Raw genomic sequence first — 19267 nt, 5'->3', positions numbered from 1 at the left:
ATAGGCCTCATGCAGGAGCTGCAATAACAGAATTTAGAGCTCAAGATTCTATAGCATATATTTTGTTCGTTTATTTAATTAAAGTTCATTGAGGTGACAATTGTTGGTAAAAAGTTACATAGGATTCAAGTGTACAGTTCTGTAATACATCATCTATATATCACATTGTATGTTCACCACCCAGAGCCAGTTCTCTTTCCATCATCATATACTTGTAGAATATATTTTCAATGGTGAACATTGTATGCTAAACCAACAACAAAGGTATGCGTGATTATGAAATGACTATAAGATCAAAGTGGAATAGCATAGGACTGACCCCCCAAAAAACCTTGGTAAAAGAAAATAAATAATATCGTAGCAGATGGCAATATGCTTAACTCGCAATACCTCTTTCAATAGTTGCACTTCTATTGGAAGTCCTGATTATGCCAAAGCAAGGGAGCAGGATGTGATTTTATGGGTCTCTGAACTTGGACAGCCTCATAGCCTACATTCTCAGGTCCTGTGTGCTGTCTTGTTGAAGCCTACCTTCATCCTCATGGGGACTGGCACATAGATGTGCTGATGGGTGGTGCTGGTTTACTTAGTTAAAAATCCCTCCTTCTGCTTCAAAATCCAGAACTTAATTATATATCCTCCTCACTGGCCAAGCTGAAAGCCAGCATAGAAACCTTCTTCAGCAATGATAACTATTGCTTCCTGGCATGTAGTTTGGGGAAACTATGGCAACACCCCCACGCTGCAAAGGGAATGGATTTGCTCTCCCTTTGTAGTTGCTGGACAATCTTTAAGTTCAAGAAAACATTCTGACTCTGAAATTACTTATATGCTGTTGTCCAATACATATGCCTGTGCCTGCCAATTATATATCCTGTAGCTCAAGCAGATATTCTTTGTATTCTCTCCAGAGGCAAGTTCAAGAAATGAATTCCCTACAGAGTGATTTTACCAAGTCTCTAGCCACTGCAGACGCTTCCTTACTGCAAACCAACGTTGTGCTACAGCTGATGGGGAAGAACCAGGAGGTAGAGAGACAAATCTTGTTCTCTAGAAAATCAAAAAGTATTTAAATTATATTGCAAGGAAACTATGAGATGGGATGATCTATTTTTTTTCTCCAGTGTATGTCTTTTAGTTGGAAGGAAATATAGCAAAATGTCAATGGTGTTCTTACTGCAGGCAAATTAGGTGATACAAACAGACACAAAGAAGTCACATAATTCACGGATGGGAGGGATGTGAACCCTCTGTGAATGATGTGAATTCTTTGTGTCTGTTTGTATTACCTAACTTGCCTGCAATAAGCAAATGTTATTTTTGTGATTAAAAGAAATTATTATGCTGTTTTTAAAATATCAAGCATACCTTTTTAGTAGAACACATTTAGGTCTGATAAAAGATTGACATTTCTTGGCAGCCCAATGGACATTTTGAAAATATCTTATATGATCACTATTTCTAAATCAGAAAAAGTGTTTTGGTTTAGTACAATTTTACACTAATGACAATAGTGTGCTGTTATAAAATTTATCAAAGGGGTTACCCACCATAAGGAAAATGTTCAAATGGGGGTAAAACTTGGGAGAATATGACACCACTAACGCAAGAAAACAAGGATTAATTGGTGTAGTAAATGGGCTTAGAAAACAATTTCTTTTTGTTGCCTCCTGGAACACGTCATTTATGACAGAATTCAAGAAAGTGGCATATACATTCTTTGCTAAAATTGACACTGTCTCTGTTTACTTGGAAAAAATAGGCATATGAAAAATTAGCTGCCACTTTAAATGAAGCAAGACATGAACTAAGTGACAAAGTGAGAGAACTTTCCCAATCTGCCAGCAAAGCATCGCTGGTGGCTTTGGCAGAGAAGCATGCGCAGTTCTTACAGGACCTGGCAAAGCAGCTGGAGGAGTGAGTGTGGGCCCCGGAGGTCTAAACGCAGAAGCTGCTGGTGCCTGTTGTGAAAGGCTCCCCTGGGCGGGCTGGGTCTCCAGAACAGGTTGAGGGGGGGGCGCCCAGTGCCCAGGACCGAGCCCCACCTGCAACAGGGCTCTGATTCCCAGTTGTGTCCTTGGGGTAGAGCTGCAGAGTGCCCCAACCTCAGGTCTTCATTTGCCAGATGAACCAGGGCCTCTGCTGCAGGCTGGGGAGGGCTACTGGGCACTTCACCTGTCTGTCTTCCAGGATCAAGAGGAATGTCAGCGCGGATGAGCTGGTGCGCTGTGCAGTGGACGCTGCCACCGCCTATGAGAACATCCTCAACGCCATCAAAGCGGCGGAGGACGCGGCCAACAAGGCCAGTAGCGCATCCGAGTCTGCCCTCCAGGTGGGCATCTGCACAGGCACCTTTTCTAGATGTAGAGAAGGCTCGCTTTCTTATTTTCATTCTGTGTGCACTGAGGAATATAAAAAAGCATTATTTTACATCTGAACTTGTTATATAGAATAGATTTGAACTTGCTCTAGATATGGGTTATTTCTGTATTTACTCGACTGATATATGTGGCACAATTTTTAAAACTTTGTAAAACCAGGGAGAAATTACGGTGATTATCAGTTTTGAACCAACATAAATATTATATCTTGCTTCTTATAAGGTATGCCTTTAGGCTGTGATTAGGTATTAACATTTACCGAAGAAGAGAGAGGGTTTTGTACACAGTTTGACAACCATTTATTTCCTATTCTTTGTCTTACACCTAGGCATGTCTGTGGAGTCCTATGGGGTATTATATGCACCACATTATATTCTTAAAAGTAAAGAACAAAATATCAAATATCAAAGCGTTAAGGGGAACATCTTTTGGAAGACTTTTATCTCCCAAAGATTAAAAACCCAAAAGCAATTCCGTTTTGTCTTCAGTTGTTGCACAGCGTATTGTATAAGTGACAGTGAGACAACGACATAGGTGTCACATAATTCGTCAGTATGTCACCACAGATGGGACTACCTTCCCAAGTCACAAATGTTTACCTAGAGCTCTAACTCTCTTTTAAGAAACAATCTTTTGAAACCTCTTCCTCCTCCTTTAAAGATTAAAGATACGGGCTTTAGAGTAGGATGAAACATCTTGCTCCGTGTTTCCTAAGGTATACCACATGCTTGAGACTGATAAACACTCTGCTTTCAGACAGTGATAAAAGAAGATCTTCCAAGAAAAGCTAAGAGCCTGCGTTCCGACAGTGCTAGACTATTAAATGAAGCCAAGATAACACAGGAGAAGCTACAACAAGGTATTGGGGGTTGGGAGCGGCCAGGATAATCAAGGGCTTGAAAACAACGTATAGGACCAGGAGAGGCAGCCCTAGAAACAAATGCTCTCTTGAATCTCAGCATTGATATAGATGTGTAAATCCATGATTTATCTTATAGATTTGATGTTTCTACCTAATATTCTAAGATATACTGAATTAACTAGAACCTAATGAATATAAATAAATCTGGAGGATGATAGACCTATTTTGTCTTGGACCTCAGGGGGCTATTTAATTTAATCCACTTGTGACCATGGCATTGGAACCCACATAGCAAATAGGTATGTGCAGTGCTTGTTTTTCATTTAAGGTCAAGAGCATTAGTTTCAGGTCATTAGAGTAACTGCTTCAAATTTTCCTAAGTCCTAAAATCTTAGCAACTTAAAAGTACCAAAACCCACTACCACTGTAAAACATAAGAATTCTTTAATCATAAATTTTATCTTTGAAAATTTTCCGCTTATTTAATTTTTTTTTAAAAAGAATTAAACCATCTCAGCCCACCAAATTCCTGTCTCTTGATTTTCTCTGGTTTCTCTTGGTCATTCATGGCCAAGCAACCATCTGAGCCCATGGCCCTCATTCAACTTCTTAGTCCTTTCAGAGTGATTAGATGCCTTCTACTAGTAAATTTATGATGTATGTATATATGTATGTATGTATGCATGTATGTATTTAAATTAAATACATGAAAAATAAAATACAAAAAAATATGTATTAACATATAATCATTTGCCTAGCAAATGTCAAGAATTGAAATTTCCTCATATGACATCTGCTCTTTATAATATTTGAGCTAAGAAGGGAGGACCAGTGTTTTAAACAGGTTTAGGATGCTAACTACGTTGTTACTTTTTCTTTTGTTTTCTACCAGCTTTATTTATTTTATTATTTTATTTCTTTTTACCTTTTGACCCCCTTCACCCATTTCTCTCAACCCTCAACCCCCTACCTCTGGCAACCACGAATCTATTCTCTGTATCTATGAGCTGTTTGTTGTTGCCATTAGATTCCACATAGACAGATCATATGGTTTTTAGTCTACATTATTTAAACCAGTCCTGGGGTCATAATTTAAGCCATCTGTTATCAGTTTGGTCTTAAAGCATTCACTGGTCATTTTCCATGACCCCAAAGTGTCAATATTATCAGCTCGGAATGTCTGTGAACTCTATTCCTTTCACTGAATTTCCATAAGTGTGTCAGTTTGGAAATGAACAGAAACAAACAATGCCTACTTGTGTGCATGTGTTTGCTTGGATGAGGCTCTGGCAACAACACTCCTTTCTTATACTCTGACTGAAGAGCCATCCTTTCTGTATTATTCATTCATTTGTTCATTTATTCCTGTAGTCATTCATTCATTCAATAAACATGTACTAATACTAAGCCCCGACTAGTGCCAGACACAGCGCTTTGTGCTGGGACACAGCAGCAAACTAGACAGACACATCCCTTTCTTCACTAAGCACAGACTTCTATCCTGAGCGGAGTGGAAGTTAAGCCCTCTGCTAGGTTATTAATCCCTCTCTTTCTTCATGTGCATTTCCAAGGAGCCTGGTACCACAGGTTCTGATATGCTCCTGACCTCTGTAACCAGAGCACCCTGGGACTATGGGTCTAGGCACATGCAGTGGGATGACCCCTAAGGTGCAGGTCTGCTCAATGCTGTGCAGACACTGACTACTTCAGGAGCCACCAATATCAATTCAGGATCAGAATCCACAGAGTAATTGCTTCTTAATGCTTTCTTTTATTTTAGAAATCAGTCCTGCTTTGAACAACCTACAGCAAACTCTGAAAAGTATGACAGTTCAGAAAGAGGTGATAGACACCAATATCACTGCCATCCGCGATGATCTTCGTGGGATAGAGAGAGGTTAGCATCTCCCGAGCCCACTGTACTTGGCTTATTTTGTCACACAGTTTAGATACTTACACCTCCCTATTTGTATGTGCATTAGGTGACATTGATGGTATGATCAACAATGCAAAGAGCATGGTCAGAAATGCCAACAACATCACAAATGAGGTTCTAGAAGGGCTCCATCCCATTCAGACAGATGTGGAAAGAATTAAGGACACCTATGGGAGGACACAGAGTGAAGACTTCAACAAGGCTCTTACTGATGCAGATAACTCAGGTAACAGACATTCTTGGGCCAGGACAGATTGTCCATTTTCCCCATTGTTATACGCTTTGGTCAATTTAAATTCTTCTCTACTAAAGTCTGATCTTAGAAATTAAAATATTAGAAAGCAGCTTCACATAACAAATTCAGAGGATGGGTATATTCTATTAATTAAAAGGACCAGGTAGGATACATTAACATTGCTGTTTATTTTTCCCTTTTAGAGAATTGAGGAATAGGTCCTGCATCATGAGGCATTGCATTATGATTGATATTAAGGATCAAAAAACAAAGATTTCCTTTTTCTATAGTGGTCAAGAAAGAGGATTTGATATCTAGATTGTAGAATAAAATCCCTGAAATATTTAGAAAAGGTATTACCTGATCCTGAGTCATCCTGTCCAACATTTGGGACCCAAACATACCACTTGACAATACTATCAATGAAAACACCTGTATTTAATGTTTTCTCAACTCATAATATAAATTTCTGTTTTTTAATTTCACCAATAGTAAAGAAGTTAACCAACAAACTGCCTGATCTTCTGAGCAAGATTGAAAGTATCAACCAACAGCTGTTGCCACTGGGCAATATCTCTGACGATGTGGACCGCATACGAGAGCTAATTCAGCAGGCCAGAGACGCTGCGAATAAGGTAGGTGTGTCCCCACATTGCCAGGCACCAAGGCTTATTCTTTGATAAGTTACCACATTCGTCAAGAAAGAAAAGGCACTTATTTATTCAAGGACCAGTTGTTTTTCTTGCCGTAATTCTTTGGTTCCTTGAAATGTGCCGTAATTCTTTGGTTCCTATCATCCTTCAAAAGTGCACATCACCTACATCTCCTAAATGATCTGGCATGTCAGGGACCTGAAGCACTTTCCTCGCCAGTGAGTTTACGCAGGCAGGAGAAAGGGTTCTCCTCCAGGCCCCAGTTGGTAGAGTGTTTCTACAAGTTTAAGTAAGGGTTCTCTGATCAGAATGTGCTGATATGATACTACACAGGACCCACTTTCTTACTGTAACTTGAAAGTTGTGGAATCCACCTTTATTGAGGATAGAGGAATGGTTCCTACCAGCACCGGCAGTGTTTTAAAATGGGGTTACAGTAATTTTTCATCATTGGAGCACTAATCCATGAGCCTTTCTCATTTTAACCTGACATTATTTACTTGGCTCCCTGACAGGTCTCTCCCACAATTTGTTTTGTCCTAACACAATATTAATGAAGTATCATGTATTTTTCAGCCACCCCGTTGTGAGATATAGTATTGAGAAATAGGGAGTTGGAAAACCAAGTCAGAATATCACCACCCTGGAGGCATTGCCATTGATTTCTGGCTCCATGTTACTTTTTCTGAGCCTCAAATTCTGCCCTTTTTTTTTTTTTTAGGAAAGGGAAGTACTCTCAACATAAAAACTTTAGCAGGGAAAAAAAAGAGGATAGGCATAGTGCAGGAGATACTACTCTCTTCATACCCAGAAATGCTTTCAAATGAAACAGAATGTGTTTCTAGCTTTTGCCCTTCTATGTTCATTCACTACTTTATTCAACAAAATTTGGAGTGTACATTGGTTAAGAACTGGCGCACATTGGTTAAGAGCTGGTGAGCCAAGCTAGACTGCCTTGGTTTTGATGCTAGCTCTGTCACTTATGAGCTGTGGGACCTTGGGCCAGCCACTTCACTTTTCTATGCCTCAGTTACTTCATCTATAAGCAGGGTAAATAGTAAGATGGACCTCATGAGACTGTTGGGATTAAATGAGCTAATGTAAAACAGTTCCCGGCTAATAATATCATAAAAGTGGAAAGTAATAAAATAAAAAATAATCAGCAAGTGCTTTTGAACACCTGGCTTGCGTGGCACTCTCCTGAGTAATGAGAACACAGAGATTGTTGAGTCATAGTCCTGGACTCAGGTTGCTACCCAGCTGCTATAAGTGACAACTGGTGAACAGACAACACTAAGAGGCTGGATAAAAGTGTGTTATGCAAGTCTTGAAACACCCATTTCTACCTGGAGAGAGTCAGAATATCACTAAAGGACACGTATAGGAATGTTCAATGCAGCCCAGCTTATACTCACACACATACACACACACACACACACACACACACACACACACACACACACACTGGAAAAATCCAGATGTCCATCAACAGCAAATGTATAGAATTGTGATAAATTTGTATAGTGAAAGACCATATGACAATAAACGTGAGTAAGCTGGATCCAGGTATATCAATATGGCTAAATCTAAAAAGAGAGTGAGGCAAAGAAAGCAAGTTGTAGAAGGATGTGTACAGCTGGATACCATTATATAAAAAATATTTAACACATACCATTTATATAAAAAATATTTAACACATGAAAAATAAGACTAATTACAGTTTATAGATGAATGAATATTTAGTAAAAATATTAAAACATGTATGAAACTATACATGAGAATCCAAATTTAGGGTAGCGGCGACCTCTGAGAGGGAGAGGGGAATAGGAACAAGATTGGGATATGCAGGGGCCATCAATTATTACATATGAGTCATGTTTAATTTCTTAAGATAGTTGCATATACAGGTATATTCTCCATCCTTTTTTGTATTCATAAAATATTTTTTAATTAAAATTTTTTTTTAATAAGTGGCAGTTTTCCAGGTGACAAAAAGCACAGAGCATGCCAGGAAAGACTCAGGATGCACTTGGGTATACTGGAGGGCAAAGAGTGAGTAGAAGAGAGAGGCAGAGAATGCGCCTGTCCACATGGGTGACGGGAACTCAGTCATGAACACTTTGGAGATATTATAGCTCATGCACCACTAAGCCCCCTCCACCACAACATACAAGGTCCTCCATAAATATTTAAATGCTTGATAAGTAAAATAATGAGTTGGTGTTAGTATCATGCCAGGAGTGTTATTTGTTAGAGAATATTTATTTTCTATTTTAATGCAGAGCTACCCAAGCTGGTCTGTAGACCAGCTCTTATCAGAGAGTTTTTAAGCCAAAATTATAATTTTTATAAGCACAAAATTTCATTTTTCTAATAATTTAAGTTTTAATACATTTTACAAAAGATTTGGTCCAGGGCAGATTAGACCAAAAAAAAAAAAGGTTCTTCACCATAGTTTAAGAAGCACTAATTTAGAGAGCCTTGATGCACACATTTTTAGGACTGAATGCCTGTAATAACATATAATATGCTCATGGGAAACAGTTCCTTAAAAAGTTAGCTCATTGACAGAAAAACCTTCCAGGGTTGGGATTGTTATAATAATAATGATCATATTTCTGGCACAGAGAATGAAATGCACTTCTCAAAGACCAAGGGGCTGATAAACAGAAAGAACATGAATGTTTTATTACTCAGCTCCAGAAACGGTGTTATGAGTTTATAATCCAGGCCTAGGAGACATTCACAGCCTTTTGCTCCTCATAACAACTTGGAGACAGTTAAAAGGAGTAGCTACAAAGTCATAATCTACTACTCTGAGCGTGCCCACTTTCCTCACAGGCTAATACCATAGATCTTTCTCTCACAGGTCGCCATCCCCATGAGGTTCAATGGTAAATCTGGTGTGGAAGTCCGGCTGCCAAATGACCTGGAAGATTTGAAAGGCTACACATCTCTTTCTTTGTTTCTCCAAAGACCTGACTCAAGAGAAAATGGGGGAACTGAGAATATGTTTGTGATGTACCTTGGAAATAAAGATGTAAGTATTACTTTGACATTTCTTTTGTTTTTAAAACAGAATATAGGTTTTAAGATGCAGAACACCACTGTGTCACTGCCATTGGCACAGCGGGGGAAAAAAATCCCACCAACATGTCAACGAACTCTACCACCTCTTATGGAGCCTTGAGGGATCTTCCCGTCAATCACAGATTGTCCTCTGCTGGCAGATTAGAGGCCTTACCTAATAAGCCCAACGCATGGACACAGATGTATACCTGGGGCACATACACACCTGGGGTTAAAGGTCGGCCTCTCTCCCCACATGAGCAGGGCTGCAATATCAAGGCTTCATGGAAATCAATAATAGTTCTTCCTCACAGAATTATGACCCTGTTCCCTTTTACAGAACGTCCAGCCCCAGCCCTTCCTCAAGTCTGTGGGGATGGGGACCATCTGTGGACGAGGACTGGAGCAAATGAAGCCTCTCCTAGCTAATTAAACCGAAATCCAATTGCCCCATCTCTTTATAATTCTAAATTCTTTAAACCACTACTGTTACTGGCATTATGAACAATTAATTTTAGCTTTTAATTCCTCCACTTAAAATACATTTCTTCAACTTCATTGTCAGAAGAAAAGCTGATCACTGATTGGGATAGGAAACAATTTCTGGAAAAGAAAGATCTTAAACACGGCTCTTGAAAATTCTGTCCAATTAAGAAATGGTTGGCTGTCACTAGTGGACCCATATTTAACAATTTCTAAAATCGATATTATTAATCACTCTTTCATGTTTCGAGGTGTTGGTACTTTATTTGTAGCTTTTTTATTACATGACTTTTGCTTTGTATTATAACAAAATGACATTATTTTATTCCTTCAAAAAATTTGTACCATATACCTACTAGGTGCCATACCCTATATTTATAATAAACAAAAATTTGTTTCTTGAATGTACTTAATGTACACTACAAACTGGTTAAAATAATATTTTACCACAATTTAAAATTTTTTGTATCTCCTTAAAATGCTCATATTCTAACAGGGAATAAAGATACATATGTATCTGCCCATGATAGTATAGGGTGCTAGGTGTTATAACAGAGGCATGCACAAAGTGTTAAGAGAACGTTGTATGGTATGGAGAGAACAAAAATGACTTATCTCCCTTACTAGACTAAAATCTAATGGGGACCTGAGTCCATGTCTGCTTCATCTTTATAGCTGGTGCTTGGCAAATATTTGTAGGTTGAGCAAATGGGGGAATGAATAAATGAGCACACTACACCATGAGCAAAGACAGCTCAGACATTATTAATTAAGTGTCCTGTTTGTATTACTCTGTGCAAGGATATACCTCATTTATTCTGTCTGCCCAAGGTTTATTGCATAAAACCCATTAGTTATTTGAAATGCACTTGCTCGGGCTGGGAAGTTGAGAGAATGTAGTATGTAATGTGTTCTAAGGTGGACTTTATACCTCTAGGCCTCCAGGGACTACATTGGCATGGCAGTCGTAGAGGGCCAGCTCAGGTGTGTCTACAACCTGGGAGACCGCGAGACTGAACTCCAAGTGGACCAGACCTTGACAGAGAGTGAAACTCAGGAGGCGATAATGGACCGGGTGAAATTTCAGAGGTACAAGTCTGATAGACTACTGCTCTTTGTTAATCTGACTTATACTTACCAAACTTAAATTGTACTTGTTGCTGAACTCTCATTTTAATGTTGTGGTTTTGATTTTTTTTCACTTTTGCATAAAATTTTATGTAGCTATATTATCTAATTTTTTTTAAACAGAATTTATCAGTTTGCAAAGCTTAATTACACCAAAGAAGCCACATCCAATAAACCAAAAATACCTCGACTTCATGACATGGGTGGTGGAAATAGCAATACACTCCTCAATTTGGATCCTGAAAATGTTGTATTTTATGTTGGAGGTTACCCACCTGATTTTAAAGTAAGTGCAAATGTTATTTCACTTAGTAAATATATTTAAGTTTTCATTTGGTATAATGACCTCATATCTCTAATTATCAATTATGTATAAGCTGGATTTAACTATATATTCTTAAAGCTTAACCAGTGATAAAGGTTAATACTTGAGTACTTCCTATGTGCAGTGATGTAGGCTTAAGTATATTAATTTAGAAAGCATCATTGTCATTCACACTTCAGAGATGAGGAAATAGACAAAGAGGTTGAATAACCTGCCCAAGGTCATACAGCTAGTAAATAGCAAAGCCAGGTAATTTGGTTCCAGGGTCCACATTCTTAACCCCTATGCTCTGTTGATATTTAAGTGATAGATTCATACAATTTCTTGATCAACCTGATCATTGTCCTTTGTTCAATTAGTAGATTTTTGTTTCATTTTTTTCAGCCTCCTAGTAGTCTGAGATTCCCTCCATACAAAGGTTGTATTGAATTAGATGACCTCAATGAAAATGTTCTGAGCTTGTACAACTTCAAAAATACTTTCAATCTCAACACAACTGAAGTAGAGCCTTGTAGAAGGTAAATAAAACCTAAAAACTAGTATCTCTATAACTGATTTTGTTAACTTGCAGGTATACTACATGTAATAAAGGATAGCCAGTGAGATGCTGTTGATGTGATTAGTTGCTTTGGGCCAGCAGTTCTTAAATCATGCTTGTATGCAACAATGCTAGTCCATCAATAAAATCTAATAATGGCAGTCTTTCCCTCATTTGTATACTATGTTAGATTGATAAGGTTTTCTCAATTTTGAAAAAATAAATCTTTCTTAAATTTTTGGTGCTTTCTACCACAAAATATTCAGTGTTAGATGGTACCTGATTTAGGCACACAAATGTATATTTACTGTAAGTTTCCAAAAAAATAATGGTCCACAAAGTACGCCATGACTTTCTAGCTACTCTGATACCTATACCTATTTGAAAATTGCTGCCTTGAACTCCTGATCTCCCCTCTACTTAAAAGGATTTGGAATATTCTAATATGGAACAGACTAAGTATTTATTACTCAGGATAGAAGTATTATATTTCAAGTTAACAATTTCTTACATTTCAAGCTCATCAGCTGCTATGCCTAAATAGATATTTCCAAAAGGGACTCTTGACTATTATCTTTGTTGAGCTAAGGTTTGCTTATCATAGAGCATAAGAGAACATCCAGGAGAAATAGCTGGTTGTTTTAAAATTTTAACTATGTTTCCTCTTCTTTAAAACATCATGACAACTAGATTGCATATGTTTTGCTCTGTTTTTCAGATAGCATCTCGTATCGATAAACATACTTGTGTGGTAGTATTTTGCTGCTGTGTTCTAACTTATAATAATTCATGTTGACAGGAGAAAAGAAGAGTCAGACAAAAGTTATTTTGAAGGTACAGGCTATGCTCGAGTTCCAACTCAACCAAATGCTCCCATTCCAAACTTTCAACAGGTGATTCAGACCACTATGGACAGAGGTTTGCTATTTTTTGCAGAAAACCAGGTAATCTATAAAAGCAACTAAATATTAGCTAATATGTCTATTCAATAGGTCAATTTGGGAGTAACTGGGTTATTATAAACAACCAACAAAATCTGAAAGACTATATTACCTGCAAATGTCACCTACATTCTTTCCCTTGGCCCAATTCTACTTTCTTTGGCTATGGGAGTGTGTATCTTAATAAGGCAAGTAATCAGGAATTTGAGAACATGCCACTGAAATGTGGGAGAAATCACCCCCTTTCCCATTCTATTTTCATTGTCAATTTCATTCTTTGAAAATTACTATTTGCCTAATAATTTACTTACTTTGCCTAAAAACATGTGAAGACCTCCTGGAATCTCTGAGAGCTAGCCTTTTTCACCACATGAGCTTTGCATGTTGGTCTGATTTTTGCCAGACAGTTTGAGGTTGTCTTTATCAACCTGACCCTTGCCTTCCCAAGACATGGAAGCTTCTCTTTTATCAAGCAGCTGAGATTCCTAGAGGCCATTTTAAAATCTACTAGTTTGGAAAAGTCCAAAGTGAAGCTCGAAGTTATCATCAGTGCCATCTGCTGGTAGATGGGCCTGGAGTTGACTGCTCTTGTGAACAGTCCTTCTGTAGTTGTACCATAAATAGCATTTCTGGAGAAATATGGATCAGTGCATGGGGTCTTTAGTCTGAGAATGTGAGATTGATAAGAAGCTTGGGATTTCACCAGACCCTTCTGACTTCAGGGTGAGAACACAGGCTGGTCCAACTCTCCTCTCTGGGGTTGGTCTTGACCCTCCCAGAGATTCTAAGGCTGAACCAGTTCTCATGGGTTGGGAAGGTCACGACCTACTGGAAGAAGGCAGAGAGGGGAGAAGTCACACAGCATCTTCAGGACAGGCAGTTGTTTTCCAAAACAAGGTCTTCTTTGTACTGCTACATTTTGAAGCTCTTAGACACTAACAATCAGAAATACTACTTATATTAGAAGAAAAGTTACAATGTGCTATAGTAACCAGATAAGAGAAAATGATCTAGAGTGCTACTGTTATGTAAGATGGTTCGTTACTCTTGGTAAATCAATGTTATTCTGTTACTTATGAGTGTGAGGAGCCCTAACTAGCCTCCAAGGGCAAGGTTTAGGGTCCAGATGAGGACTGGTTTTTCTTGTAGATAAGGACTCTGGCAGATGACTTCAAAGAGAGGCCTTCTTATCAATAGGGGACTGTGTCAGAGCAAACCTTCAAGCCCAATGGGAGAAATTCCCCAGCTTATCTTTCTACTAAGGAGATGGCTGGTTCAAGTATGTGACTTACACCATGATGGGGATTCAAAAACAACCAAGACAAAAATACAGTGCAGTGGTCAGGCCTCTACACCAACTATAAGTGGTCTCCCTAACAAGACATGAGTCCATCTGGCCCCCTAAAAAATAGTTACAACATTATTGATTATATTCCCAGACTGTCTTTTCTATCCCTGAGGCCATATTGTACTTACCAATTTGGAGGGCAGTAGATGGAGGAGGGGGATTGTTTCTGTGCTAAGAGTGAAAAGGATAACTATTGCATTGTTCTGTACACCTGAAACTAACAATAATAAATAAATAAATAAATAAATAAATAAATAAATAAATAAAAATAAATTTAAAAAAATAAATAAATAAATATAAATAAATAAATAAATAAACAACCAAGACCGACATGGTTCCTGCCTCCAAGGACTTTAGAGAAGAAAGACAAATATAAACAAATTTATGTTCGTTAATTGGTTCATTAATCCATCACAATGGTGAAGAGCCAAATAGAGGGTAAGTTTGGGGTATAATGAGGATTTTTAACAGAAAAGAATTTCTTGAACAAAGGATGCTTAATGTTGTGTCTGCTCACTAGTGGGCCGTGAAAGAATTCACAAAGTCAGGTGGAAATATAGAAGGAAGATTTACTAAAGTAAGAGAAGGGTTGGCTGGGCAGAGTCTGCTGGAAACTACTGGGTGGAGTCTTTGTTTCATCTCAAATTTTTTGTTTCGTTTTTTTTGTTTGTTTGTTTTAGCTGAGCCATCCGGGCACCTGTTGGCAGGTCAGCGGCAGCTCAGCTCTGGCCGGGCTTTGAACCGCTGTTGCTCAGAGCTCACGCTCTTGAGCGAGCTCTTATCCAACTGAGCCACTCGGCCGGCCCTTCGTGTCAAGTTTTATATTTTCAAACCAGGATCTAAATTTGCTTTGGCCTGTAGTTGTGGGTTGGGGAAGGTGCGGTTAAGCTGGTGATCACAACCTTTGCATGTGTTATGTAGATTTAAGTTGGAACCAGTAGTGGATCCCATACAGGTGCAAAACCTGTCCCAAGTCACATGGCCAGCACTGGGCCAAAGTAAACAGAACCATTGAAACTGCATAGTAAACGTATAGGAAGCAGAATCATTGATAGGCAAAGAAAACAAAGCTTTCAAAAAGAAGTCCCAAGCTAAATTACACTTGTTAAATCAAATTATACCAGAGATCCAATTCTCAAAATAAAAGATTTAGTGCCACCATTACAATCCCCCTGTCTTAACATGTAATCTGAGATCTGGAGGACAAGTAGAAGACAGCATTTGAAGGGGAGAGGACAGACGGGTTATCCATGTGAGAGGAGGGGCAAGAAGAAGCCCTGGGCATAGGAAGGGCAGGGAGCACTCAGGCTCTGAACGGTGGCCCAGATGGCTGGAGCACAGAGAGCCAGGGGGATCACAGAGAAATGAAGCTGAAAGGGTGGTCAGGGCCTCAAAGCATCTGCTAGAGAGTTAGGGCTTTATCCTGAGAGCAAAGGGGAGTAGCGTGCTCACACTGGCATATTCCAAAGACTGCTCAGTAACAGGCATTTTCAAAAGACCGCTCTGTGGAAAATGGATTTGAGAGGGGACAGAGTGAACATGGGGGGCGGGCAATGCATTATTGCTGTGCATGCTGTCCAGCTGAAGGAGTTGTGGCTGAGACTAGGTGGCATGTAATGGAAAAGAGAGTTAAGAAATGGTGGAATTAACAAGATTTGATTGGATGGGAAGAATAAAAAACGACTCCTAGTGGGTTTGTGGCTGGCTCAGCAAGGTGAGTGGTGGTGAGAAAGAGAGAAAGGAGGAGAGAGAGTAGCATGAAGGGTAGAGAGACAGGCTTGGAAGCAGGTGGGAGGCATGTAGATCGTAAGTTCTGTTAGAGACATTCTGAATTTGAGTATCTGTGCGTCATGCCGGCAATAACAATAAGGTAATCAGAGGTACAGGTCTAGCCCTGAAAAGACAGGTCTAGGCTGGAGGAAAACATTTGGGCTTCATGGGTACACACCTCATTTGGAGCCACAGGAGTCACTGTGATTGTGAAGCAAAGAGTTGTGGGAGGGCAGAGTCCTATGCAGGACACCCAAAGAACTGCCAGCACTTACATGGAAGGTACCGGGGGATGGGCCAGCATGTGAGACTGAGACATAGTAGGAAGTCAGAAAGCAGATGGTGGAAAATGCCTGGGGTTTAAGTAAAACCATGCTGCTCTGCAAAACATAGCAGTCTTGTTTTCACATCATATTAAAGATCTCTGTCTTTTCAGTTTCCATTTTTACATGCTGGTTATAGATTGCTATGAAACAAAATCATGATAGCAGCTAGCATTTCTTGTGTCCTTCATGTTTGTCAACCACTGTATATGATGTTTAATATGACTTGTAACATTTAACCATCATGCCCATCCCAGGAGTTGGATTTTACAGCACTATTGTCGCTTTGAACTAAGGAGGCAGCTGGAGCTGAGCGCAGTCGGTAACTTGAGAGTAACTTGAGTTCCAGTGCTTAGCTCTTCTGTTGATTCTCCTGGTAATCTACGTTGTTTCCATGCTCTAGGATCACTTCATCTCTCTAAATATAGAAGATGGCAGTCTCCTGATGCAATACAAACTGAATTCAGAGCCACCAAAAGAAAAAAGAATTCCAAGCCTCGTAAACAACGGAGACGATCATTCGGTATATCCTTTGAGCCTGTTTACTTGAATTGTTAAAGGTCTTTTGTCCTTTAAAATTAAGACAGTGCCCCAAACACTTTCTATTACCAGGTGAATTTATAGTTATTAACTGAGGGACATGTCCTTTTAAAATGTGACCATTTGGGCATGATGTATATAATGGCATATGTAAATACAGAGGGTGCCAAAAGAGTGTATACACATTTTAAGAAAGGAAAAAACTGTATTAAAATTGTAATACTCAATATATACTGATAACAAAAGATGAATACAAGTCATGTGTATTCATTCTTTTGACACCGTTGGTATATGGCATATATAAAACATGATTAATTTCAAATGTAAACATTTCTATTAAAATGTTTTAATATTATATTTTTATACAAAAATGCTACTGCTCAGAGTCTTCTACGAAGTGTATAAATGAGTCTGAAGGAAGACAGGAACATAATAGCTCTGAACCACTGTGAATGGGATTCTTTTGTTTCCCTTTGCTCACTAACTCATCTCTCATTTATTGCAGATTCAAATCCAAATTGGAAAAGTCCAGAACCTTATGAGGGTGGGTGTGAAATCTGAAACCACTATAATTGAAGGTGATGTCTTTGATTTCAACACATATTACCTGGGAGGAATTCCAATTGCAATCAGGGAAAGGTAAGATGATATGTATTTTTTTTAAAAAAAGAAGCAGATTGCTTCTCTTTGTGGCTATGCTTGCTACTAATTAGTTTACCTTTTTAAACTCTAATGACAAATAGACAAAAGTTAGCTTTTCAGTACTAACAGTGTTAGTACTAACAGTGTTAGTCAACAGAGTAAAATAGGCTATCAACACTGGATAATGGGACTGGCCATTTGGGGGTGGGAGAGTAGGAAAGCTCTGCACCACCCACCCCCACTGTCATACTTGGGAGGAGAGAAACCACAAGGAACATTGATGGTATTGACAATGTTACCAATTAGAATGGAGGCTGTGGCCCTGGAGTCCTTAACATAGGATAGGAGGACATAGCTGGTCCCATGCCTGACAAGCAGCACTGGACACTGAAAGCTGGGGTTGCTGCCTTCGGGAAGCATCTCATGAATAAAAGGCACATCTGTATTACCTGTTCCCTTATATGCTATTGAGCATGGAAAAGGTATGTAAATGTTTCTCAGATTGATGAATACATGAATTAATTAAATTCATTTGAAAAGAAGTAAAGCTTAATCTGAATGAGAAAAAATAAAACACTTTGAGAATGTATTTAAAAGTACCTTTTATGTGTTGTTAATTTGTTTATATCCTCCAAAAAGGCTTTTAGATAGCTGATGACAATGTGCCGAAAGAAGATACCCTGGAGGAGTTAGGACAGCCTCATGACTAAGCTAAGAGAGCTCCCAAAGTGTTTGATTATGATTACTTTTATGTGAGATCTGAGACTAGTTAACTCTTTTTCTAATTTATTAATCAGTTGGAAGGAGTACTAGGTGTGATTTATAAGGCATTGTGCAACGGTATTCTTTCTTCTAGAATCCTTACACATTTGAGCATCAGTCCGTCCTTAGTAAGGAGGCACTAATCTTTGTTTTAAAGTTGTCAGGGTTGTCCCCCAAGACAAAAATGCAGGTGAGAAAGCTTAGCACTTTAATTGTGTTTGGAGTGACTGTCTTTACTCCTTAGAGGCTTTGAACTGGGAAGGACCTTATAGATCATGGTATGTAACCTCTGAATTTTACAGATGAACTGAGAGCCAGAGAGTCCTGAAAACCCCTCCCACATGGACCACTGGGAGGCGGGCTGGGCATAGAGGAATTCTGCTGAGAACCCATAGTTGAGCTCTGTAGGGGCAATAAGCAATTCTTTCAAAGGAGGGGGGCCTTCTGACCCCTGGCATAAATGGAAGGTTCTTACAGACAGCAAGTGTGTAAACCTAATGTGGGGCAAAGCAAGCTAGTGTAATCTCTAAATGAAGCAGGCTTGACCAAGAGATTTGTGGGTGTTCTGTTTTCTCCTCTCACTGTAGTATATCTTCCAGGAATGGGAACCCAGATCTTGGAATGACTTGTTTAAAATCATAGTTAGAAGTCACAATCTGTTAATCCCATCTGCCTCCCAAGAGAAGAGAAAATCACCCCTGATAATACCAGAGATTCCCAAACCAACAAGAATTTTTTCCTGAGGACCAACATCATTGTGTCACAGAGTATAATAATAAAACATTAAAATAAAAATAATTTGAAAAGTAAAAGCCAGTCAAGGATGTATTGGGCATTTACTAAGTACTCAGCACTGAGTTTAGGATTACATTTTGCTCTTACTGCTCTCTGAAGTTGGCTACCAGCAAGTTAGGGCCTGTCTAAACCTTTGTGAATGGATTGGCTCACGGTATGCATACACACCCCAGTGGACTAGCGCATAAATACTGCACCTGAAGCCCCTGTGCAGCCATGTTCCTCTAGCAAGTGTGTTCAGACCCTGCAGACTGGAGAAAACATGGAACTCTAGGCCCTCCATGATCCAGAGTAACAAGAACGCCCCAAAGAATCATGGAGATAAATCTTCCATCTCTTAACATCTCTGCTGTAGATAACTGTTCTGTGGGAAAGAGCCACAATCATTCCAAGTGCTGTGGGTACACAAACTGTGTAAGCATAAGGCACAAGGGCTTGAAGTCACACTAGCTCATGCGACACACTGACCCCTCAGGTCTCAGTGCTGCTGCTTTCCTGCTGCATGACCTTGGGCAGGTTACTCAACCTCCCGCATC

General features: G+C 39.2%; 1 protein-coding gene across 1 annotated transcript in view; it reads left to right on the top strand.

Annotated features, from left to right (window-relative positions):
* LAMA3 (laminin subunit alpha 3) overlaps positions 1-19267 on the top strand; it is a 69818-nt gene that overhangs the window by 27598 nt on the left and 22953 nt on the right. Inside the window, exons 12-25 of the mRNA XM_019656179.1 lie at positions 912-1028; positions 1763-1917; positions 2191-2332; positions 3138-3240; positions 5024-5140; positions 5226-5405; positions 5907-6049; positions 8937-9107; positions 10557-10708; positions 10871-11033; positions 11457-11590; positions 12410-12554; positions 16396-16515; positions 17038-17171. Of these exons, the coding sequence (XP_019511724.1) occupies positions 912-1028; positions 1763-1917; positions 2191-2332; positions 3138-3240; positions 5024-5140; positions 5226-5405; positions 5907-6049; positions 8937-9107; positions 10557-10708; positions 10871-11033; positions 11457-11590; positions 12410-12554; positions 16396-16515; positions 17038-17171 (1976 nt within the window). The remainder of the gene's footprint in view (positions 1-911; positions 1029-1762; positions 1918-2190; positions 2333-3137; positions 3241-5023; positions 5141-5225; positions 5406-5906; positions 6050-8936; positions 9108-10556; positions 10709-10870; positions 11034-11456; positions 11591-12409; positions 12555-16395; positions 16516-17037; positions 17172-19267) is intronic.

The sequence above is a fragment of the Hipposideros armiger genome, unplaced genomic scaffold, assembly GCF_001890085.2.
Source record: "Hipposideros armiger isolate ML-2016 unplaced genomic scaffold, ASM189008v1 scaffold_255, whole genome shotgun sequence".
NCBI classification, from domain to species: Eukaryota; Metazoa; Chordata; class Mammalia; order Chiroptera; family Hipposideridae; genus Hipposideros; species Hipposideros armiger.
The sequence above is the reverse complement of the archived record's forward strand: the minus strand, read 5'-3'. Positions and strand labels throughout refer to the sequence as shown.